The sequence below is a fragment of the Phlebotomus papatasi genome, chromosome 2 (assembly GCF_024763615.1).
Source record: "Phlebotomus papatasi isolate M1 chromosome 2, Ppap_2.1, whole genome shotgun sequence".
In the NCBI taxonomy this organism is placed as follows: domain Eukaryota; kingdom Metazoa; phylum Arthropoda; class Insecta; order Diptera; family Psychodidae; genus Phlebotomus; species Phlebotomus papatasi.
In genome coordinates, this window is record NC_077223.1 from 66,273,867 (window position 1) to 66,300,927 (window position 27,061).

The following is a 27,061-nucleotide window of genomic DNA, read 5'->3' on the forward strand; positions in this document are numbered from 1 at the left end:
TTACTAAAATGAAAAAAAAGTTCAATATATATAATATTTCATATATTATATAATTTTTTTTATTAAGAAGTAAAAGATTTTTTATTAGTTTCTTTTGAAAAAAAAATAAAGCAAATGCTAGAGCAAATATTATAAATTATTTTTCAATCTTACGTTTATGATTCCGTACAGTAATCCTTCGGATGAATAGCCCGTGGAAAGTAGATGGGTTACAGTATAAAACAATAACAATAACTGAGAGCAAATAGATGATTTTTCACAGTATTTTCATATCGTAAAGGCAGAGAGAAGCGACTTCTCGATGATGAAACATTGTTGCAATCTCAATATTTAAAGAAAAACAAAGGAAAATCTTCAACGGAAAAGACAAACAAATAAATAAATGTGAAAAGAAGTGAAAAATGAAACAACTGCTTTTCTTTCTTTCATCATTATTGGACATTTAAATATATATTTTTTCCTCTTTTTCATCTTTTCTACACGTCTCATTGATAATTTTAATTAATTTTCTTTTGCACAATATTTCCTCCAACTAACACTTTAACGCTATTTCTTTTACTATTACCTTAATTTTTTCAACATTTTTTTCTTGCTCATACACTAAAATATAGTAAGTAATTAACTGGTCGCAGTCTTTGCATTTTCGTAAATTACACATCTCCAAGAGGAAAATATCCACATATTATTTTCTAAATTCTCCTCGTTAGTCTGCCCTAAAATGTGTATATGAATAGTTTCTCTTTATATTAAAATATTTTTCATCTTTTCTTTAATCATCATTTTTAATATCCTTTACAACACAACATTATCTTTTATTTAGTTTTTTTTTTTGCTTTCAATAATGACCATATTTTACTAATTATTACTTTTAATGTTCTTCCGAAAAATATCTTTTCTATCTTTTTTTTATTTTTCTTAATTATATACTCTCTAGTTCTCTCAAGAAAAATGCAAAATTGAGAGTAAATTTGTGATTTTTTTTTGTCATTTTCCTTAGAGCTTTCGTTGGCCAGTTAAAATGCACACTGAGAAACCTTCAAATTTTACAATTTTTGTTTTATTAAAATTCTTATCAACATTTTACCTATCTTAATTCCACTTTGAAACAACAATTACTACGATTCCTACACTTGACCTTGACTTTTGCTTCTTTAGTCCCATATTTTTGCCGGAAGGTAGTCTCTAAATCTCCTGAGTAAGTTCGACCTATAAACACTTTTAAACCACGCCCTCTTTTAGGATCTACGATCCCAACTAGCGCTTGATTCTTTCTTTAAATAATTTCTAACTTTTAGACTGTAATATTAAGATCTTGATTACTAATTTGAAAATAAAATGTGAAATGATGTACGAAAAAAGTAATGAACTTGACCACGCCTTTTCGTTTTTATTCTTCCAATTCGATTGAAGGAAAACCCTAATTTTATTCGGTTTGTTTTTTTACTTTTAAAAGTTATCGCAAAACACTATTTTGTGTGATTTTTTTCTAACAAACTTTTTCCAAAATCGTTTTTAGTCCGTCCCACGATCGTCTATCTCCGTCTTAGGATTGGTATTACAATCCAGGATAATAATATGAAAATTTCATTATGGTTGAATGCTTTGCAATCCATTGATTAATTTATCAGATGGTGCAGTCAGTAACTGTATGAAATTTTTATTGGAAAATTCAGGAAACTTAAGCCAGGCACAGGCAATCCAAGTGCTTGATTCAAGCGATTAACTAATCAAAATTACTTATCGCCACCGATCAGCCCATCATGGTGACTCATAGGCGGTGGATCTGCACCGATTAGTCAATCGGCTGCCTAGCAGACGATCAGAGTGCTTGATCAGTGATAAATCAGCACCGATTACACGATCAGAGTGACTGATCGGCATTCACAGTAGATCTTTGGCTGTTAGTCGATCAGAAATATTGATCGACAAACATAAATCGGTTAGAGTGACCTATCAGAGCCGACCAGCGAATCATTATGACTTTTCGTCGCGTAACAGACGATCAAAGTGTTTGATCTGTGATTAATCAATCAGAATGACGGATATCAATCAGAATAGCGGATCACGGTGATTCATCAAGACCTAATAGGCAATCAGAGTGCCTGCTCAAGGCGATTCATTAATCGGAATTACTTATCGACACCGATCAAGCGATCACGGGAACTCATCGGCGGTAATAATACATCAACGCCGATTAGTCAATCAAGAATATTTATCGGCGGCGTCCAACCGATCAAACTGACTTATAAATCCCGATCAGCAGTTAACAGCGCCTAGCAGACGATCAGGGTGCCTCAGCGATTAATCAGCCTGATCAGCGATTAATCGATCAGAATTATCGGTGGTAACGGTAGATTTAAATCAATTATTCAATCTCGAAAATTGATCAGCGAACATCAACTGATTAGAGTGACTTATAAATTATGATCAGCGAATCACGGTGACTTATTGCCATCTAGCAGATGATCACAGTACCTGATCAGTAGATTTTAATCTATCAGAATTGAATTAGAGCCGACAAACGGTAGATCTACGACGATTAGTCAATCTCAAAGATTGATCTTCGAATATCAACCAATCAAAACGACTTATCAGTGGCAGTCCTCAGAACCACAGTGATTTATCGGCGCCTAATAGACGATCAGAGTGCCTGATCAGCAGAAATTAATCGATCAGAATTATTCATCGGCGTCGATCACTTGATCTTATTCCATGGCGCCGATCTGCCAATCACAGTGACTCATCGGTGGTTACGGTAACTCTACGCTGATTAGTCAATCAGAAATATTTATCGGTTTCAATTAACCGATCAAAGTGAATAGTGACTAATTACAGCCGATAAGCGGATCACGATAATTGATCGTTGTCTAGGAGATGATCGAGGTGTCTGATTAGTGACTAGTCAATCAGAATGACTAATAAACATCGATAATAATAAAATCAGCCAGCAGATCACGGTGACGGATCGACGGTACTAATAGATCTATGCCGATTAGTCAATTAGAAATATGTATTGATCGGCGAACCTTAACCGATTAGAGTGACTTATCAGTTCCAATCGGCAGATAACGGTGATTGATTGGCGCTTGACAGACAGTCAGGGTTCCTGAACAACAGAAATTATTCGATCAGAATTATTCATCGGCGTCGATCACACGATCATATTTTTGGCGCCGTTATGCCAATAACGGTGGCTCATCGGCGGTTCCGATTAATCGACGCCGATTAGTTCACACTTTAAGGACGATTGGAACACCGGTGTCCCATAAAGAAAATAATTTTTCCTGATTACCTAAAGTTATTTTTTTCCTGTGTCTGTACATAGTTGTAAAGTAGAAGGTTGAAGGAATCTAGAATATTTTTTGCAAGTCTCTAGCTATTTGGTACGTAGTAAATATTCAAGCTTAAAAATTGCGAATTTTTAAATTCTGAAATTCATAATTGATTTTATTTATTTTTTATACTTCCAATTTTTTTTCAAGCAAAACCCTTATGGCAATAAAAACTACAATACTCATAAGTAATATTTTTCATTAAAGCGAAAAATATTATTCATTGTTATTGTCAGAAAAATTACTTAAATTTTTGGGCTATTTTTGTCTCCATCGTTCATAGAAGCACAAAATACACCGAATTAGACTCTGTTGGACTTTACAAGGTTAGATGTAAGACTTATCATTGATTATGTTTCTCAGTTTAATTTTTATTGATGATTTTCAGTCCGTAAAAAGTGTCTCGTCGTTAAAGGGTTAATCATAATGACTGATTGACGCCGTTCTTGACTTTTAGCATCAAACAACTCCTCAGAGCGACTGATTGACGCTAATCAGGTGATTTGTCATTTACGGTTCTTTCGTTAAGCATTTTTATTTATTCATTATTCTTAGATTTTTCTTAGATAACCTCAGAAAAATCATCAAATGTATATTTTAGCTATATTGGTCTAAGAAGTATAACGTTTTCGGTGAAAATGCTGCTCTTTATAGGTTGATTTTAAATAATAAATAATAGAGAAGTATTATGTAGAGTTGGTGAATTTCAAGAAATTTCATGAATTTCCGCCTAAAGTAGGTGGAGACTGCTGTGAAATTTCTGAAATTTTACCATCTCTAGATTATGACCAGCGCACAATAACTTTTGTTTGTAAACATGTTTTCAAGATTTTCCATGAGAATGAGCGAGATGACTAGATCTAGATCTCACTCACTCTCATTGAAATGTCAAAAATATGTTTACTAAACAAAAGTTATTGTGCGTTGAGCATTAATTTAAACATTGAGTAATGTTTAATTCTAAATATTACTAAACCTTGTCTAGTTTCTTTTATTGTTTTTTTTCTGTCTTTTTAAACATTTTATTTTATTTTTTATTTTTAAATTTTTGCCAATTTCCCGAAAAAAATATTTTTTCGATTTTTTAAATATGAATAATAATATTAAAATAGAAATCTCCCTTTTTCATTTATTCATTTTTTATTGTTTGTTGTATCCTCTCTTATGTAACATTCAGGAAATATACATTTCAGTGGACTTTTGGACACGCCCATTTTATTTTCCGATAAACAATCACAAAATATAAATAAAAAAATCTATCAAAATTTCAATTAAACGATCATTGATAAGTTTCTTTTTTTGGTCACAAGTTGCATTCTATTATATTTCTGAGGTTTTTATCAAATGGGCGTGGCCTATAGATCAATGGGCGGAGCTTACTCAGGAGGTACCAAACTACTCTCATGCAAAATGGTATTTAAAACAAAGACACGGTAAGTGTTGCTATGCCATTACTGTAACTGTACCATTACTATTCTTCCTTTCTCGTACTTTTTTTTTGTATTTTTGCGCTTAAATAATTTTATTGAGCTTTCAATCTGGAAATAATGTTCGCGAAAAAAATTTCCACAATATGGAATGTTGCTGATGATGCAAAAGCATCGAGTTTCTTACCTTTGTCGTTGCCGAATTGAGGGGTTATCCTTTACTTTAATTTCATTCTAATTTTTTTCTATGTAAAGTGTTGTATGGAAATATTTGTGTTGCTTTATCTTCATTACTAAATATTAGTAAAAAGTTTTTTTTTCTCAATTTATTATTCAGATTATAAAAATAGTAATACCGATTTTTTCACTCATTTTCGATTTTTTTTTCTGCTACTAAAATGATTTTTTTTTTGTGTTTTAAATGTGAATTTTTTTTCTCTTATTTTTCTAAATTTAATAAATGTGTGTACTTTTTTTTATCTTTTTGTCAATAAACTTCTTTTAATTTATCTTAGTCCAATATCTTATTTTCCCTTTTATATAATAATAATTTGTTTCTCTCCCCAAAATTTATTGTACTTTCTGGAAACTTTAAAGACTCACGCAAATTCCTAAAATATATTATTTAATTTAATTTATTCGTGAAATATAAATTTCTTTCACCTAAACACATCTTCTATCCACCACAAAATCGTAGATATTTATCATAATAATATACTTAATTGATTTACTATTAAAATTTTATCTCTGAAATAAAATTAAAAATCACTAAATCATTCTGATTTAAAACAAATAAAACAAAAATTTCTACTCATGAGATATGAATGATGTCTAAAAAAAATAAAGAAAAATAAAACAAAAACCTCTTAAAAATATAAAATTTTTAACACAATTAAAATTATTCATCTTCATAAGTTTCTTTTTTTTTGTATAAAATAAATAACCAGGATATTTACTAAATAATTAGCTTAGGTTTTCCTTTCGAAAGAGGTATTTTTTCTTTATCCAAGTAGCTTTTTTAGCGCACGTTAATTGATATACAACTATCATTTACCACTACCAGAATCACTAGAACTACTATTTCCAGTCCCACCAACTCTGCTGTACACTACTGAACTACTCCCACCTGCATGAGGGTCCGTGGAACTTTGTAAGTTTCGATTTTCACTGATTATCGTATGAAATTCCTGCTGAATTGACTGCAACTCATCCCTTTGTTCTTGTTGCTCTTCCTGCAAAAAGAACAGAAATTGCAGGTTTTTTTTTGTTAAAAAAATATTAATAATAACTAAACATTTATTTTGTTATGAAACGCAAATTAAAACAATTCAATTTTGACGTGAAGGAGCCTCTATCAAAAATATTTAAGTATTTTGCATCGTGCTCGGAAGTTCGAGCATTCCGCAGTGTCTGAGACTTCGCTTTTTTACATTTACTAAAAAAAAATCAATCTGGAATTCCAAGAGACTCTCCACAGTTTCTTACTATGCGACCTTGAGGAGTCGTTAGACGGAATAATTCAAGGTCATTACCGTCTGATATGTCCGCCTTTTTTACTATCTCCTAATACATTCTAATTCTATCTTTGTGTAACACTTGAACTCTTTACTTAGATTCTATTCGCTAGACGTAGTTTCATCTTATTCGCCTATGTAAGGAAAGATTTTCCATCGATTGCCATGAAATTAGTCGCAGTAGGCTTTAAATCTTGTTTTTTTTGTTTTCATTGATGTTTCAAGAGTATTTGTTGTTTTGTTTTTGTGAAAATCTTGGTAAAAAAGGGGTGGCAAGACTTCTCATACTTTGCAAAAAACAACTCGAACTCGTAACACAAATGTTATACATCAAAAGTACTTTCGCATCATTAACCGTTTACCGATTTAACCTGATTCATTCACTAAAAAGATCATCCAAAATAGGTTTGAAACAATGTAACTGAATTTTGGATAACAATTAACTACCCGTCAAATCATTATTCTACCTGCCGATTTTACTCTGAGGCTTTTGAATTTTAACGGTATATTCCAGTGTATTCAGAGAAAATCTGTAGATTTTCTGCTGAATTTCTGCTAGAAAATCTGTAGATTTTCGGCAGAATTTCTGCAGAAAATCTACAGATTTTCGGTAGAATTTCTGCCGAGAAAATCGGCATAGTGTCCATTACTTTACAAAAATATTGTTGATTTATGTAGAAACTGTAGGAGTTATAAAGAAAATGGTATGCTCTGCTTAACAAGCATTACCGATTAAACATTTTAAATAAGTAAAAAGATGCGAGCAAAAATACTAATTTTTTAAAAATCGCCCATGGAATGATACAAAAACACGAAATTTAGGTCGATACTCTGCTTAAAGTTTTCACTTCACTTTTCTCTACTTGTAACACGGCGTCGCAGAATTCTTTATTTTATATAAACACCGTGATATCACAAAAAATAACTCTATTGAATTTTGCAAACTTCAGTGAAAAATTTTTCCATCTCTTCTGACACATCTTGTCTGGAAAGTCTGGAATGTAGAAAAAATCTACAGAAAATCGGCAGAATATCTACAGAAATTCGTCAGAGATTCGTCAGAAAATCTGCCGAAATATTCTGACGAATTTTGTCCCAAGCCCAAATAAAATTCGTAAGAATATCTACAGAATTATCTGCAGATATTCTGTAGAGGTGTAGATTTTCTCTACAGAAATCTTAAAGATATCTGCAGATATTATTTGACGGGTATCGTTCATGAACCGGTTCAGAACCGATTGGAACCGGTTTAATCTTATGAGAAATTCCAAGACCTTTCCAACGAGCCTAAATATGATATCAATCGGATGATAAATACGCTCTCTAGAGCCTTTTAAACCTTTGAACTTGAAAATTCCTCATTAGAAATGATTAAACGGTATTACTATGTGTCCCAAACATTGCCAAAATGTGTCTCCATTATCGATACTCGCTGATTGTGAATATATAAACGACGAAGAAATTTTCTCTGACGTCCGTCGATCCGTCCACAGATTAATAACTCCCAAACTAAAAGAGATATCGATTGACGGATTTCCGCAAAGACCTTATCATAATCATCATCATTTCAACCGCTTATCCTTACTAGGGACGCAGGTTTGGGACATCTAGGTTAGCAGTCAACGCCTGTCGATCTTCCGCCACTTCAGGAAGATATTTGGGTCGGGTTCGATCTCAAAGCGCTCCAAGGCAAGATCCTGAATTTGATTGAGCTACCTTGTCCTAGGTCTGCCATTTATACCATTTTGAAAACACCACACTTTTGTGTTTTCAATAATTCGGCCCTTATGGCATCGATCACACTCAAATTCTATCTTAGATTTTTTATAATCTCAGCTTCCATATTCCGAGGTGAAATGCAACCTCGTCCAATCGTACGTAAACTTTGTATAAATACGTTTTAACACTCCTAAATCACGAATATGATATGCGCTAAAAATCAATTTTTCGTGGACGTCTTGTTTCGTCCGGTCCCGGACGTCGTTGTATACCCATCAGAGTGCATAGTTGTCAAATATTTTGCATAGTTTATTTTGCATCATTTTCATTTGCAACATTTTCGATTATATTTTGTAAAACTTCTTTAAACCGTAATGGAACTCAAACGTGACAATTTAATGTCGCAATATTTTCCAGGAAATGCGGAAGCAGCTATCGTTAGGGCTCTTCAAAAGTCTGAATGTAATTCAACTTTCCGTTTTTCGAAACATAACTTGATACAGGGATACTAGTAGCATTTTAAAATGCTTTGGTGGAGCTCTAAAAAATTGCTTCATCGCTAGTCATCGTTCTTAAAGTAAAGAAGCAAATTGAACAAAATCTGCGTCACATCTGTAAACAGACGATCTCTGAGATGCATAGATCGCAAATAATCAAGAAATAAATATTGTTAAAGGACCTCTATATGAAGCTTTAAAAATCCTGAAAAGGACGAGATTTCATCGATCCTCAGAAAAAAGTTATGCTCGATCGACGAAGGAGTAAATTCGCTTGCACGTTCGTGGTCTGTTCCAGAATGTCATTTTTTCTGATAAGAAAAATTTTCAATTGAGCAATTGATGTGCAAACAAAATGATTGTGTCTATCTGAAGGATAGATCATACGATAATTTAGACGTTCGAATGGCCACCGGAAGTCAATGACTACGTTATTTAAAGGTCTGGACTTCCTTGAAGACAAATTATCGCTTTCCACTCGGGTTTCTAGGGTATACCGTCAAAACGAATGCTAATGCTTTTCTGGAAATTATCCTGGAAGGAGTGTTGGAGTCGTGGACAAACAAAAATTTTAGTAAAAAGTAATGGAAGTTCGATCAAGACTCGACAACGTCGCAAAAATCACGTTCCGAACAAGATTTGGCTAACAAAATTGTTTCGGATTTCATTTTGGGAAAACAATGACCTCCGCAATTCTTCGATGCAAAATCGTTGACTTCTCCAAAAGAGGCATTTTGTTGGTCAATGTTAGGACTAAAAAGTAGCAATGAGCTGAAGGCAGCCCTTCCTCGTGAATACCAGGACATTCAGAAGGCTAACATTCGTGCAAACTGCGGTAGCACTTCCGTCAGACTTAAGAAAGACCATGGTTAAGTCAAAATGAGATCATATTGCACAAAATCGATAATATTCTAAAATTTTGATGTATTTGCTACCATTTTTTCTTTATTTCAAAAAAGTTGAACAAAAATGAGGATAATAGAGACGCTCAGAGCAAGTGATCTCCTTTGCATGCATTTCCCCAGGGGGGTGACATTAGCTCTGAAAAACGCGACCAGTTTTAGTGTACATTTTTTCCTGCTTTCATACACATTTCACAAGGTATCTCCAAAACTACGTAGGCTGCCAATTTGGGGTTTTCGGTTGCCTATTCTATATTAAATTGGCTTTTATTTTGTATTCGTATTATCTTCTAATTAATTCCACAATGACAGAAAACAGCTAATAAACTCAAAAGTTTTTTTCAGCACGCTAGAAACATATGGTAAACATAGGAAACGTCATGCCCGTGCATTTCCCTATTAAAACGGTCCACTTTTGCTCTAAGCGTCTCAATATTGCTCTTTAGTTTGTTCCGTTTCTTTTTCAGCCACCCTGTAGATTCCGAGAAAAATTGAAAAAAAAACCGTCAATTTAATAAAAAGGATTTCGAGATAATTCGGAAAAACCGTATTTTTACACATTTTTCAAGATATCTCAAGAACCGCTGACTTTTGAAAATTCGGCTGCTCATTTTGGGCATCAGGGATGGTACAAATTTATACCCTGAAAATATGAAGCCGATCGGAGATGGTCGCCAAAATTGGTGTGATTATGAAAGAATCACACCTAAAAAACTAAAGTTCCCTTAACCTCCCTGACCAGAGCTACAAAGAGTTAAAAAATTAAATTTTAAAATGACCATATATTCGGGATTCTAATTGTCAGAATTTTAAAAATTTTAGTCTTTTGAAAAGCTCTCGTGAAATACTTTACAACTCTTTTGAATGCTCCAGCTTTATTCGATTTAATCGAAGGTCCGATTAATTGAAAAATTGATTTTCGAAAATTTGATCTCGAATATTTCGAAAACTAGACGATGTTTTTTCTTTAAATTTTAGTATATTGTAGCTGAGGTTGAGACCTTTCCAGCGGTGGGTCGCACTCCTCCCTCGATGTTCCCTGACCCGAGCTATAATTGAAAATGTCTTGACCTGACTGTATTTTTTTTTAGTTTATGAAGCGATTTCGGTGAAATTTTAGTATTTTCTATCTGAGATCGAGATCTATCTGACGACAGCTCGCATCTTTCACTACCCCAACCCACTGTACCCCGACCCTTACTATAGCCATATAGACCGGACTCTATCTCTAATGTTTATTAACCGATTTCGATAATTTTTTTCTTTTTCTTTTGTCAGCCGTCTGTACTCAAACTATTAAAAAAAAAGAAAGTTGTCAGTGATATGCCAATATTAATAGTGCTTGTATTTCGAAATACGTAAAATTTCGATTGTGAATTGAATTTGAATCGTGTCGAGTCAATTTTATTCGTTTCGGCCGTCAAGATCAGTTTGCTCGACGCAATAATGCTTATGGCCCCGGCACACCTTTTAGATCGGGAAAAATTCATAAAGTCGAAATTCACATACCTTTCTTTTTTTAAAGCTTTGCATATGTCTATCCTACTCTTTCGCACTCTTCTTCTTCTTTTGAACATCACACCAAATTAAATTTACTTCAGTCGAATTTCGGATCGAATGAGTGGGATAGACATATGCAAATCTATTGAGAGAAAACGGGACACGAATTTTGATTTTATGAAATTATACCGAGCTAAAAGGTGTGCCAGAGCCATTACCTCCAAAATTCAACTCACGATCGAATTTTTACGCATTTCGAGTTTGAAGCACTCACTCAGAGGTCCCCTGTAAAGAATCTCAGCTACCGTAAGCTTTTTTGGGCTTTAGAGTATTCATTAAAAAAAATCAAGGCCCCCGATAGAAGGGATCGAATTTTTTTCTTAAAAAGGTTCTAGCTCTTTTTCTAATTGACAGAATTTTGTCAGTAATTTATTTGTCAGAATATCAAAACAATAAATGAAAAATCAAGTTGAAGAAGACCATAGCTTCAAACACGCGAGTTTTGCAAAGTGTTTGTCATCCCTTTTATTTGCATTCTAAATTGAACTTTGAAAAGTTTAAATATAAATAACTAAACCATCCCTTTTATATCTCATTTCCAAAAGTAAACATTAAGTATTTTTCTTTAGAAATCTCTTGTTTTTCTTTGGCTCCCCTTATGACTTTTTCGAAATAAAAATTCTGTTTTGTGTTCTAAATTTAAAATTGTGCTTCAACGTTAACATAATTTTATGCTCAATAAAATAAAATTGGAAATTAGCGAAAAAGCTTGAAATAGAATGAAAAATTTAAATGTTAATATTTACAAAAAAAAAAAATAATAAAACGAATGAAAATCGACGATTAAAGTGGATAAAATTAATCAAGCGAATGGACAAGATTTATTTATTAACCGAAAAAGCTTTCGACGTCAAAATAAATCACGTTGTAGGCCTTACCATGATTTATACAATCAACAAAAATCTCTTTAAAAAAAACTTTCCCTAAAAGTTGAAAAAAAATGTAAGAAAATAAAATATTGACATGCAAATCCCCGTGAGAATTAATTAAAAAAAAAAAGAAAAATTGCAAGAAACGTTTGATTAAACATTAAAGGCAGAAGACAGATTAGTATTTTGTATTCAACAACGAATATTTGACGGGAAATCTTTGGAAAAAAAATCACAATCAGCCAATCAATATTTCCGCTTCTCCCTATCTCTCTCATACTTTCTTCGGCACCTTTTCTCCATGATAAAATATTAAAGTCGATAAAAGGCAGAGACAGGCAAAAAAAAATTGTATACAACAATGCACAATGATGACGAATTTGAATTTATAAAATTTTGTCATTACCATAATTTCCTCGAGTTGATGAGTATTTGATGATGAAAGTAGATAAGATTGCTCATTCAGAACATCCACTGCATCTCCAATATTTGTTAACGATTGATCAATGTCTCTAAAAGTGGGCGGCAGGACTTGTTCCAGATCTGCAAAGTAAACAACAATAATCGTATTTAAATGAGATTGTAAAGAACATCTCAGCCAAAATGACTCAAGCAAAATAGACGAGTGTATTCCGATGAAAATGGTCAGTAATGCCTCTGGCACACTTTTTAGATCAGGAAAATTTCATTAGAGCAAAATTCGGGTCCGTCTTTCTCAAAAGATTTGTGTAAGTCCATCCCACTCTTTCGGAATCAAAATTGGACTAAATTGAATTTAACTTGGTGTGATATTCAAATAAAGAATAAGAGAGAGAACGAGAAGGATAGACATATGCAAATCTCATTCAAAAATGCAAATTTTTGGTCAGTAAAAACTGGACAGTTTAAATTAGAAGTAATAAAACTCTGGGAATACCTTTTAGATCAGAAAAATTTCATGTAGTCGAATTTAACATCCCTTTCTTTCTCAAACGTTTTACGTATGTCTATCCCACTCTATCGAACTCTTCTTCTTCTTTTGAACATCAAAACAAGTAAAATTTAGTTCAGTCAAATTTTAAATGCAAAAGAATGAGATTGTTATATGCAAGATGTTTGAGAATGTAAGATATGTGAATTTTGATTTCATGGAATTTTCCTTATCTAAAACGGTCCCAGAGTCATTACTTCTAATTTAAACTGACCAGTTTTTACTGACCAAAAAATGCATTTTTGGGTGAGCCATTTAAATTTAATTAAAATTTGGTTAGTACAAAACATCAATTTTGGACAAGAAATAAATGAATTTTGATTATTAAAAAAAATTTTAATCATTTCGATGGTAGAAAAAGGACTCTGGGGAGTAAAAATCAATTTCTGTCAATAAGAATACCAATTCTATTCATTAAAAAAATCTGATCGATAAATAAATCGATTCAAATTAAATCTATTTTACTCTGTGAAAAAATTTGCTTATTAAAAAAATACAATTTCAGTCAATAAAAATAACCGATTTAGGTCAGTAAAATGAATCAATTTTTCTCAGTAAAAATCGATTTTGGTTAGATAAAACATCGATTTGAGTTAGTAAAAAATCAATTTCGGCGAATAAAAAAATCAATTATGGTCATTACACAACAATTTTGGTCAGCAAAAAAAAAAACAATTTTGACCAATAAGAAATCAAATTTAGATCTGTAAAAATTGATCAAAAAACTTAGCGAAAATTAGCGAATAATCGTTTTTGGTCAATAAAAAATCAATTTCGGGACCTAAAAAATCTATTTAGGTTAGTAAAAATATCATGTTGGGTAAAAAAAATTTGCCAAAAAAAAACAATAAATTTGCCTAGTTAAAAGATCGATTATCAACAAAAAAAAATTTCGGTCGGTAAAAAAGTCAATTGTAGTCAGTAAAAATAAATCGAATTTAGTCAATGAATGGCTGTTTTTTGTCAGATAGATTTTAGTCCGAAAAAATCAATTTCAGGGAGTAAAAAATCAATACGGGAACATCTTTCAGACGGTCCGCTAATATAAAAAAATCAATTATGATCAATAAAAAACGGTTTCGATCAGGAAGAAACCAAAAAAAATTTTGGACAGTAAAAAATTGATTTAGGTCAATAAAAATACGAAGTTAAATCCTAAGATATTTTTGGCCATGAAAAACAATAATTTTTATTTTTAAAAAATTAATTTGAGTCAGTAAAATATATATAGTGATCGTAAAAAAGTCGATTATAGTCAATAAAAATATATCGATTTTGATCAGATCGTTTTAAGTCTGAAAAAATCAATTTCGGAAAGTAAAAATCAATTATGATCTGTAATGTCTCCGGTACACCTTTTAGATCAGGAAAATTTAATGAAGTCGAAATTCGAAGCCCTTTCTTTCTCACATATTCTTTGCATATGTCTATCTCATTCTTTTGCACTCTTCTTCTTTTTGTTTTAAACATCACATCAAATTCAATTTCGATCAATCGAATTTGGTATGCGAAAGAGTGATATAGTCATATACAAAACATGTGAGAAAGAAAGGGATGCGAATTTCGTCTTCATGAAATTTTCCTGGTCTAAAAGGTGTGCCGGAGCCATAAAAAATGATTTTAGTAAGCAGAAAATACATTTTGATCGATAAATAACTTGATTATATGGTTAGTAAAAAACAACTATTTTGTTAAGTAAAAACATCGATTTTAGACAGTAAATAAATTAATTTTGGTCAGTAAAAGTTAATTTTGATCAAGAAAAATCAATTTAGGTTAGCAAAGCGAATCGATTTTGTTCAATACAAAAAATTATTTGATTAAAAACAATGCTCTTAGTCAGTAAAAAATCAATTTTGGTTAGTAAAAATGAATCAATTTTGGTCAGATTTTGTTCAATACAAAAATAAATATTGCTTTAGGAAAACATTGTTTTTAGTCAGTAATCAATTTCGATTAGTGAAAGTAGATCAATTTTGATCAACTAGAATTTTAATTTTGCCCTGTAAAAATTTTGTGTTTATAAGCAAGTGTATTTTATTCAGCATAAAAATTTATTTTGGCAAATCGAAAAAATCTAATAATATTCGCGATATTTGCAATATTCAGGAATATTCGCGATAATCGCAATATTCAGGAATTATTCGTGATATTCGCAATATTCAGGAATTATTCGCGATATTCACGATTTTTATGAAATATTCGCAATATTCACGAAAAATGCCGATATTCGCAATATTCACGTTGGTAGATGTTCTAGACTCGCGAGTTCTTTTCCCCTTGGATCAAAATGTAATTTTATCAACTAAATTAAATTTTCCACTAAAAGAAATAACAGTTTTTCTGACTACTTCAGCATTATTAATAAACAAATTAATTTTTTAACTGATTCTTACTGTCTTTTTTTTTTTTACTAGAAATGATAAACCGATAAAGGGTCACACAATAATTAATATCCTGGAATTTTATAAAAATAATTAATCACTCACCATTTCGAGGATTATTGATCTTTTCAATGGAGCTTTCTAATGAACTTCCCGCACCTCCCGGACTCATTAGGTTGCGTCTTTTGGTCATACTCTCCATCATAGGTTCCCCACAGAATGTCCTCTTCAATACTGAACTCGTCCTGTGACCTGCTTCTGTTCTAAAGAACGTTTGATTCTGCGCAGTTTCACTGCCATAGAGAATCCCTTCGGGATCCTGGAGATCGTAGCGCTCAAAGTACCCAACACTCGATGGCAGTGGCGTAGTTCTCTGGTCACTATAGGGCGAAGCGAGGGATTCTGTTTCTTCCTTAATTCCCACACTTGCCGGAGATCCGTAATATTCACTCTTTCCTCCCCTCTTTCCCGGCGTCCTCTGCAGCACCGACGGTCGATGGATGTCCGAAGAGGGACTACTTACAGATGAAATGGACTCTGGGGATTTGATATTCTTCGTGGCAGCCTCCACAACACTCACACTCTTCACAATTGAAGTCTTTATTGTACTGGGCTTTGGTGCAATAATCGACAGTGGAGGACTTTTAGTGTAGCGACTATCTTTACTGACTGTACTAGCAGGAGAATCTGGCTGACCGGGTATGTCAGGAAGACCCTCCGGTGGCACAAGATTTGTTATCAAATTCATTATTGCACGTTCTATTTGATGAGGATTCTCCACAGCCGCTTCTTCACTCTCAGCCCCTGCTACCTCATCGGGATCAATGATAATTGAAAATTTCTTCTTCATCTCCCTGACCAGCCTCTTGCCCTCATCCTCCGACACGAGGGTGTTTATACAGATAAAAGAGTGCACTTTGTTTGTCTCCTTGTCTATCTCAAGGAATCCCCGAGTTCTGAGGTAGATAAATTGACCAGTTCTCGTTATGAGACGGTAACAGGATTCACCATATTGACGACTGTAGTCGTACACTAAGAAGAACCACAATAGAAAAAGATCCCCTCAATTAATATGCTCGGAATTTTTGCTTTAAAATTAAAGGCAATTCCAATCAAAAGAATTAATTCCAATCAGTTAAGTCGGTTATTTGAGAGCTATTTTTTCTGTTCTCTCTTTTAGATCTGTCTATTCATGGAATAAACAAAGAGAAAAGGAGCCCCGCCCCCTCTAGAGACCACGCCTTCTTTGTGCACTGCCTCTGCTGGGAGTCATTAGTTTTATTCAGGGTTCCTTAAAATTTTGAAAATCTCTTAAGAAAATATATAACTTTAATTTATATTCCTAACAAATGAGATTATAGGTGGGATGGGACGTGGTCTATTTTCTAACAATTGTGGGGAGGTGTAGAAGCTGAACCCTCGCCCAAAATAGAAATAATGGAGTATGCTATCTTTGAAAGTGTTACAAAAGTACTCAATTAACATTTCCTATGTTTCCCATATGTTTCTAGCGCGCCGAAAAAACTTTTGAGTTTATTAGCTGTTTTCTGTCATTGTAGAATGAATTAGCAAAAAATACTAATACAATATAAAAGCCAATTTAATAACGAAGGGGCAACCGAAAACCCCAAATTGGTACGAAAATAGGAAAAAATTTACACTAAAACTGGTCGCATATTTCAGAGCTAATGTCACCCCCCCTGCAATTAACCATAGAATGTGCAAACATAACTTGAAATTGACTACAATTCCTGAAAGGGGTATGACCTGTAATTATTTTTAACGTAAATTCCCTATGAAGTTTTTTTTGAACAATTTTTTATGTATAAAGATTTATTTAATAAAAAAAATGAAACTACTGAAAAAGGGGTGTCAAAGCGTCCCAGGCTTCGCGAAATGCTGGAACTCGCGACATAGATGCTATACCACAAAAGTACTTTCGCATCATTTACCGTTTACCGGTTCTCAACCGATTTGAACTGATTCATAAATCACTCAAAAGATCCCCCAAATTAGTTTAAAAAGTAATAGAATTGATTTTAAGATAAAAATTTTTAATCGATTATGAACCGGTTCATTACCGATTCAAAACCGATTGGAACCGGTTCAGTTTCATAGGAAATTCCAAGACCTTTCCAATGACTCCTAACATGACCCCATTTGCTTAATAAATACGCTCTCTAGTGTCTTTTTAACCTTTGACCTTGAAAAACCGTTATTAGGAATGATTCAACGGTATTTTCGTCTAATACTGTCTACACACTAGAAGAATTTTTTTGTAAAAAGTTGCCTTTTAAAAAAAAATTCTAACGTTTCGGCCTACAAGGATAGGGGAAATTTACTTTAAAAAGGCATTTTTTAAAGAAATTTCTACTAGTGTGTAGAGGCCAAAAGAACGAAATGTTCGCCTGGGTTATCTCTAAAACATATCCAGAAATGAAAAAAAATCGCACAACGAGTTTTCGAGCAATCCAAAAAAAAAACATGGTTTTGGAGGGGAATGGGAGGGGTGATGGGAAAATGGGGGACATGTTAACGATCCTTGGGTCGACTTATGGAGGGTTCCCCGGAGATCACAAGTCGCTATTTCTAACCGTTTGGCCTCTAGAGCTGGCGACAGTCGGACGGACAGACGGACAAACAGCGTGACGACATTTCTCAAAAATCTTCTGAAACGTGAATATTTGTTGAGAAAAGTGGTCTCCGGGGGGTGGAAGGTGGAAATTTGGGGGCGGGGTAAAAAAAATCGAGGGATTATACATACTGCTCTCTCTATAGAGTTAGAGCAGTAAAAGAGTATCTTAATTGATGAACTAGTGTTTTCTTTTTAAATATTCTACATGAAAAATAAATTCAATCACCTTGTCAAGTTTAAGGGGTGTGACTTTGGCAAAGTCACGCCCCCATACAAAAAATATTGAAAAGAAAAATCCTTAGTCATTTGTTTTATCGGTTTTATCCATTATGCCGCAAATTCTTCAAAGGTTTAGAAGATCACATACCTTTTAGTAGTGCTTTATATTTTTTATGGGGGCGTGGCCTGTTTTCTTCGTTTATCGATTAGGTGAATAGACTGAGGGCTGAGCCTATTGCTATAAAAAGATCTAATAGAGTACAGAAGTAATTTCAATTTGCTCGATGAACCGACTAATATTCAGATTTTAATTGAAGTTTACTTTGATTCCTAAAAGAGGTGTGGCCTAAATCTATTTTTAAGTGAAACTTATAGTATAATAAACAGTAGTTATGCTAGTTGGTCCTATTTTTTAATACTTCTCAACAACTCTCAAAAGCCTTTCAGAAATTTTTTAACAATTTTTTTGTAATAAAATACAATTAAAAAATTAAATTACATGTTTTCCATAAGAGTTCATCTATTTAACGATATTTTATTTTCCCGTTAAGACATTAAAAAAAAGTAAGGAAGCTAAAGCCGCGCCTTTTCGAAGTCACGGAAAAAGAAACTATTTTGTTTTGTTTTCTGTCTCGCAATTAAGTTGGCAGAATTAACAAAGGATAATTGATTACCTTAGAAACATTGTAAATAAATGAAAATAAATAAAATAATAATCAAACGTACTTAAAAAAGGGTAGTCTTGAATAACCAACTAGAAATGAGAGAGCTTAAATCTGTAAATACTATTGAGACACTTTTTAAGCCACGCCCCTTTAAAGAGATGTATAATTTAATTTTACTTGTGAGCGGAGCATAGGTAAGAATTCACCTTTCATGTTATATAATGCGATTTTGACAAATCATAGAAAAGGAAATTGAATTAATAAACTTGAGAGACTAAGTAATAGGGGGAGGTGGGGCTATTTTCAAACACTGGGTGGGGCTAAATTGATATTCGTTATTTTACGTATATCTAAAAAAACCTGGACCTGACAATTATTTTATTTACTTCCACAATTGGTTTGCAGAACTAATTTACATTACGTTAAAGCCCAGTTCCCTTTAAAAATGTGTTAAAAATCGTATATTAAGTTAGTCCCGTTCCTTATTATAAAGAGATCTTTTGTATCTGTGGAAAATCGTCAAGCTCCGCCTCTTGAAAGTTTGATCTACTTTTTAGGTGAATTAACGTAATCAAATTTTATTAATTCTCCTTTAAGATTGTTGCTTTTCTTATGACAGCAAAAATTTAGACTCCGCCCCACATTCTTAGGCCCCACCACTTTCTAGAATTTACCCGATCATAATTCATTATATTCACTTTCAATTCTCTAAAGAACCTATTTCAGAATTAACCATTTTCTCCTGGGTACATTCCACTTAGCGCCTATTTCTGACAGATCAACCCATCGACAACAAGAAAAATATGACCACCAATTTGCCGTTACAATTTTTTTTTCCAATGTATAAATTGCTCATGTCAAATCCCTCAACAAGATAGATATTTTATATTTCCTCAAACAACCTAACACTGGTGTAGAAATTTGACAAGAGGTGTTGAATATTTGCGAATAGCATTATAATTTGCTGAGACATTGCCAAAGATTTTTCTGCGGATTAACTGAAAAACAATCTTCCTATCTAAATACATAATGAGGGACACGGACAAAAACGCAACATTCAATCGCTTCATCTGTGCTATCCACCATCTTCTTGCATAATTTTATTCTCAAATAAAATGTGAGAATAACATGTAAATGAGAATTTCTCGAAACATCATGCATTTCTATTTCTAAAAATCACTCTTTCCCAACTGGAAATATTGAGAATAACAGTGAGATTGCCGCGTTCTTCTCGAATTATCACTTTTTTCCTGAGTCAAATCAATTTTTCCCATAATATTAATCTTCCTAAATTTCATTGATAGATGTTACTGTTGGATAATTCAATAAATTATCATTTTAAAGGAGATTATTTTGAGATTAATTGACGATTATTTTGATTATTCTTTTGCAATCTTTTGCTACAAAGTCATTAGTTCTTCACGGAGATGCACTATTATTGAGCATTAAATTTTTTTGGACCGTCTGCAGTGATGTTGAAAAAGGGCGATCTTTAGATTAAATGTGATTATAATCAAGATCACATTTTGAACAATTTAAATTTAAATTTTATTAAAGGGAATCACTTAACATTCTTGATTCTCTGGGAAAATCCAAAGCAGGCCAATAAATTATCAAGATTAAATTGATTTCCGAATTCTAAGTAAAACGAGAAGTTATTCAATTTATGAAATAATTATTAGATTAATTCCTTTCGAGATCTTTGAAAATTTAAGTACCAAATCAAGTGATAAATCACGTATTGTTCAATTAAAAATAAATTAAACACTGATTAATTCAAATCTTTTGCTCTGCGTGCGGTCACTGGCTTCTCCCGCAAGTGGCGCTGATAACTGTTCTCAATTTTAATTTCTCAAACTTAAAAGCATCATCGAAATTTTTATGAATATTTATTTTCGCAAAATATTCTGGTTCTATTGTGCGGTTCTTTGATTATTTACAGCTTATCCCATTGGCATCTATTGCATATTATATTAATCACAAACTAGATGATTTTTGAATATTTACTTTTGAACAATGATATCCGAATTACTTCAGGGATTTTGGCTCTCGAAATTTTGGTTTTCAGGATTTTGATTTTCGGAATTTTGGCTTTCAGGATTTTAGTTTCTCGGGATTTTGACTTTCGGAATTTTGCTTTCAGGATTTTGGTTTCTCGGGATCTTGACTTTCAAGATTTTGGTTTTTCGGAACTTTGACTTTCCAGGTTCAGGTTTTTCGGGATAGTGGCTTTCGGGATTTTGACTTTCGGGATCTTGGGTTTTCCGGAGTCTGACTTTTCAGTATTCTGGCTTAAGAGATTTTGACATTCGGAATTTTGGCTTAAGAGATTTTAGATTCTTGGGATTCTAGATTTTCGGGATTTTGGCTTTCGGTATTTTGGCTCTCAGGGTTTTGGCTTCTCAGGAGTTTGATTTTCGGAATTTTAGCTTCTCTGGATTTTGGCTTTCGGAATTTTGGATTTCGGTACTTTGCTTCTAGGGAAATTGAATTTTCGGGATTTTGGTTTTTGCGATTTTGACTTTCGAGATTTTGGTTTGTCGGAATTTTGGCTTTCCGGGATTCTAGATTTTCAGGATTTTGTCTTTCGGGATCATGGCATTTAAAATTTTCGGTTTTCTGAATTTTTTCTTTCGTAATTTTGGCGTTCGAGATCTCGTCTTTTAGAATTTTGGCTTTCTGGGATTCTGCATTTTTGGGCTTTTGTCTTTTCGGAATTATGGCTTTTCTGGATTCTGGACTTCCGGGATTATAGATTCCAGGCTTTTCTTTTCTCGAGATTTTGATTTTTAGAATTATGGCTTTTCAGGAATTTGGTTTAAGAGATTTTGGCTTTAGGTATTTTGGCTTCCAGGATTCATGCTTCTCTGGATTTTGGCTTCCGGGATTTTGGCCTTCAAGATTTTGCCTTTTAGAATTTCGGCTTTCTGGGATTCTGAATTTTAGGGATTTTGGCTTTTCTGAATTATGGATTTTCCGAATTTTAGCTTTCAAAATTTTAGCTTTCAGAATTTTGGTGTTTCTGGAATTTGGATTAAAAGATATTGGATTTCAGGATTTTGGATTTAGGGAGTTTAGCTTCCGGGATTTTTACGTTTGGGATTTTGGCTTTCGGATTTTCGACCTAGTCGGGATTTTGAGCGGCACCGAGTGATAGATAATACATAGGTATTGTTGGTCTTATCTCGCTTTGTAGAAAGTTATGCGATAATATTCACGCGAAGAGACACACGCAAAGACTGACATTTCGTAGATTTTTATAATATTTTTCTCCATTCTTTTTCCTGAATTAAATTCTGGTTGATTAATTCTTTTCTTACACAGTTACTCTAGATAAATAAATTGATTTTAAAGTGAATTAAAATTAAGAATTCATATTAGGTAACCGTTAAGACGTATACGTGATAGGGATTCTCTGTACCTCCTTAATAGTTTATTTTTCTCGTCAAATAATATATCTAAGGAACTACCAATTTAAATAGTAATTTTCCAAAGAATTTTCGAACAAATATCTCTATACTCTAATCGAAAAAGGTTTATCAAGTGAATTATTTTTATTGTAATTCATAAATTTTTTAAAAATCGAAATATTTTGATTTCCCAAAGCTGAATTTCTTACCAAACGAATCAACGTATTATTTCCGTATATTAAGCCCTATAAAATATTAAAATACTTTATAAATCTACGACATCATTTTTTGTGGCTTTTTATCAACAAACCCGAAAAAATTGTATCACAATTCCATTAATAAAAATCTAATTATACTTTAATTAACAGTACAATAGTTGTATCAACAATTTCTTCAAATTATTTCCAACACTACAAATAATTATTTCTCCTTTGTTCAGAATAACTTCCTTTGTTTCACCAGAACTTCCAATATTTATTTTCAAAATACTTTTACGCGATAATCATAATAAACTATTTTATTTATTTTAAAAATCCCTCAGAATAGAATTTTATGGACTGTTTTTTTTTAGTTCGATCTAACCTCACTGGAAAATACTGGATTGTTCACTGGGAGAGAAAGTTTGTAATATAATATTTGCTAAAGGTTTATCAAAAGGATGTCTTTCTAAAGAAAATATTAATATAAAGTAATATCCTTTTAACAAATTTTTACAAAAAACATTACAAATTTACAAGCCTTTTCTTTCAAGAAATAAAAACTAATTCTATGTCGATTATTTTATCTTTTAGTTGAATGAAAAAAATATTTCGTAAAAATTGTTGGTAAATATTTTTGAATCAAATCCACGAACCAGTTTGTAAAAGTTTGTAGTTTTTTCACAACCATTGCTCATCATATAATCACATGATGACTAGTTTTTTAAAAACATTTGTTCGTAAATGTTCGTAAATACATAGAAAAATGTTTGTAAAATTTTGTCATTTGTTTGTAAAGTTCTGGCAGACTAACAAAAAATCTACGAATAAATGTTTGTAGAAGGACAAAAAAATGTTCGTGAACAATTTTTGTGAATAAAGTACAACTTTTACGAACTTTTTTTGTGGGTTATACAATTTACGAACATTTCGTAAGTCTTCATTGGAAATTGACAAACATTTACAAACACTGAGAAAAAAAGGGAGTGCGATTAACATTTTTTCCTCATAACTTCAATACTTTTTAGGTGTAAAAGTATATCAACATTTTTTAATGTTAATTTTACACCTTCTTAAGTATGAAATTAACATGAAAAAGGGTAAATTTAACCCCTAGTACACCTAAAAAGGGTAATATTTACACTGATTTTGGATCAATATTGCAGGGTAAAATTAGCATTTCCGGAATGTTATTTTAACTTTTTCGGATTTCTCTCAGTCAGTGAAACAATTTTACGAAATATTGTTTTCTCTGTGAAAATTGTAAAAGATAACTTCGTGATCATTTCATCCACATGGTAAAACAATAAAAAAAAATTAATAAAATGTATGTACTTACTTTGTCTTAAAGCTACCATGACCCAACGGACATCATCCTTATGCATAAATGTGAATGGCGAGAGACCGGATACTTCCTCAGTAAGATACCCAGCCACAATCGAGATCCTCTGATCACATTGCACAATTCGTCCGTCAATCAAGTGACGTGTCTTGTACTCATGCTTGCACGCCTCAATAAGACGATCACAGATGGAAGGTGGCTTCAGAACACGCGCCATGGCCACCAAGACGATGTCATTGCCACTTATCGCGTGCAATGGCAAACTATCGTCACGACCGCGTGTGCGCCGAATGAGCTGAAGCCCACCAGGAAAGGTGCTGGCTTTGGTACCACGCGGTGCAGAATCTGCCCGCCTGAAGCACCCATCAATTCGTACAACTTCATACGCTGTCGGCTCAGATCTCGGACCAGCCCGAGCCAATCTGCAAAGCAAAAACAGCGAACAAGAATTTGACATACGACAATCCCCTAATCATCAAATCGCTAATCTGACCTAATTGTGAAATCTCTACGATCCTTCCTCAATCGCTCATCAATTTCATCCTCTTCCTCTTTACTCCTCGGTCGAGGCTCAAGATTGTCATCTCCTGGCTGAATATCAAAGAGATTCTCCAGATCAGACGGTACCAGCTGACGTTTCAGGAGACTGTGATCATTTGGATGTGTGATGTTCAAAATACTCTGACCATAGAGATCCGTCTGTCGTACCCAAAAAAAATATATATATTCATATAGATCAGACGACCAAAGAACAACGATATTTCATTACAAATGCACAAAAAGACCCAAGAGACAAATCCCCTAAATCAATTGTAATTTCATCAAAGATAACATTTTAAGAGTGAACACGCGTTGCACAATTTACGCTTTAAGCACGATTCACTGAATGAATATAATTTATAAAACTAATTTTCCAAACGAATATATGAAATAAAATGTAAATATTATGAGCAAAATATTGCAAGGAGATAAAATAAATTTAACGTTTTCTCAGTATTTTGCACAGGGTACTTCAAAAGCTCTGTCATATTTCTGTTGAATTTGAAATTCAATAATACATTTTTTTTATCCAAAGATAAGATAAAAAAATTAGGTAGCTGCATCTTGTTAACATAATAATAATAGGATAGTAATTCTGTGTTTCTAAAAGTACACTGACTTATTGCAGAAATACTTATCGAAGCTTCTAAGACTGCATCATCCAAGAATGTTCATCCAAGAAAAAGAATAGTTTAAACTTGACCGAAATATAAAAGAAAACTGTTGACAAATCAATTAAACTTTATATGCAGTTGTGGTATATTATCAAATTCATCTAAATATGATTAAAAGTCTTTATCCAGGCTATCCTTGGATAAATTCAAATATCTGGGTTATCTTAAAAATTATCAAAAGAAACTTTGACGTTTCAGTTGAGTTCATCTGAAGATAATCGTTAATTATTTCACATTGACGATAAAATGAAAAACAAAGAGGTATTTCTACCAGAAACTCCAAGGCGAAAAATTTCTGTAAGTGTTCCATTTTCTTTTCATCAATTTTTTATTGAGCATTTCAAATTCGAATTTGACCCTGTTTTATTTCATTATAAAGTTTAAATTTTAATAATGTAGAGAAAACTACACTGATAAAAAACAGGGGTGCGATTAACATTTTTTCGTCATAACTTTAACACTTTTTAGGTGTAAAAATATATCAAGATTTTTTAATGTTAATTTTACACCTTTTTAAGTGTAAAATCAACATGAAAAAGGGTAACTTTAACCCCTAATACACCTAAAAAGCATAATATTTACACCGATTTCGGATCAATAATGCAGGGTAAAATTAACATTTCCGGAATGCTATTTTAACTTTTTCGGATTTCTCTCAGTGTAGTTAAGAAAGATCGTTAAAGAGATGATGAATTTAGTCCAGATTCCGAATCATTTTATCCAGTTTTATCCGGAAAGTTAGTCAATACTAAAAACCCTAAAAACTAATTTAAAAAAAAAATACAAGATTTAATTAATTTATGTAACAAGTTAAATTTCGTGTCAGAATGTACTTTTAATCTCAAACAACCCGGATGTGTTATAATTAAATAAAACATCCTTTTATCCATTATTATCCAAGAAAATATCGAACAATAAGAAATTAATAAAGAATGAAAATTACAGTGTTATATATTTATCTATCTATGTTACTGACACATATTCAATAACTTAAGTTTCCAGGACTATGAGTATTTCAGAGGATTAAGCAATGGATATAAAGAAAAAATGAATTTCGATCTGGTCCAAAAATTGACTAAAGGATAAAGAAGAACAACCAAGCTGAAATTTCGTATTTTTTAATTATTATCCAGAACGACACGGCTAGACAATAAAAGTTTTAATTTTATAAAGAGAAAGATCAAATAATTATAAATAATATTTTAGGTAATTACTGGCGTCTAGGAATTTAAATAAATATACATTTTTCAAAAAGTATATTTAAATAAATTATTTTAAAAAAGTATTTTTTTGTTGTTTGATTCAAGTTACTTAAAAATTAAACATGTTTTTTTAAGAACTGTTAACGTTCTTAGTGAAATTAGAAAATGAAAATATATTATGAATCATTTGCAAGGTATACTTGAGAGTGTTTAAAATGAAAATGTTTAAATTACTTTATCCAAATTTATCCAATAACAATAATACTATTTATGTCCAATTTAGATTCACGATATAATTGAAATATCTTTGATTGATATGAAAAATAAACCATCAATCAGATTCTTATTTTTAAGAGCCTTGTTCCATTTTATTTATAAAATAGATAAGATATTCATTGAGGCATTTTCTTCTTCAAAAAACTAAGTTCTATCCAAGATAAGATTACATTAATATTTTACAAATAAAATTAGAGTTTTTATTTCAAAAATGTATCGAAATTTATCCAATGACAACAAGAATTGTGGATATATATTTGAAAAAAGAACGAAATTATTTAAAGAAAGTTACTTTTAAAAGTTTTAAAGTCCCAAAATTAAAACTAACCGTTTTATTATTTTATTTGTTATATCATTTGTCACAGTATTTTTTCATTTTTTCAAAAGCTAGGTTTTATCCAAATTTATCCAAGAAATGCATATAATTCAATTTAATGATTTATTTGAGTTGTAAAAATATTTTTTATTAAACAAAAAATAAATAAATTAATAATATTTCGAAAATATTAAATCCGATTTTTTTGTTGTTTCTTGAATGTGATGCCCACAGAAATTTTGTTTGGTAAACATGTATTTGACATTTCAGTGAAAGTGAAAGAGATCTAAATCCAGTCATCTCGCTCACTCTCACGCGTAATTTCGAAAACATGTTTACAAAAGTTATTGTGCGTTTTGCATAATAAATCTACTTTCTCTCAAATTCCAGTTTTAGATTTTCAAAGCTAGG

The 27,061-nt window shown here is 32.2% G+C and overlaps 1 protein-coding gene across 4 annotated transcripts in view; it reads right to left on the minus strand.

Annotated features, from left to right (window-relative positions):
* Positions 1 to 791: 791 nt before the first annotated feature.
* Positions 792 to 27,061, minus strand: part of LOC129803881 (basic helix-loop-helix ARNT-like protein 1) — a 121,172-nt gene continuing 94,902 nt past the window's right edge. For all 4 annotated transcript variants that reach the window (XM_055850749.1, XM_055850748.1, XM_055850747.1 and 1 more), the window contains 5 exons: positions 24,136 to 24,341; positions 23,640 to 24,064; positions 15,280 to 16,206; positions 12,227 to 12,363; positions 792 to 5,991 (listed from right to left, as the gene is read on the minus strand). In XM_055850749.1, the coding sequence (XP_055706724.1) occupies positions 5,806 to 5,991; positions 12,227 to 12,363; positions 15,280 to 16,206; positions 23,640 to 24,064; positions 24,136 to 24,341 (1,881 nt within the window). In that variant the 3' untranslated portion in view covers positions 792 to 5,805. The remainder of the gene's footprint in view (positions 5,992 to 12,226; positions 12,364 to 15,279; positions 16,207 to 23,639; positions 24,065 to 24,135; positions 24,342 to 27,061) is intronic.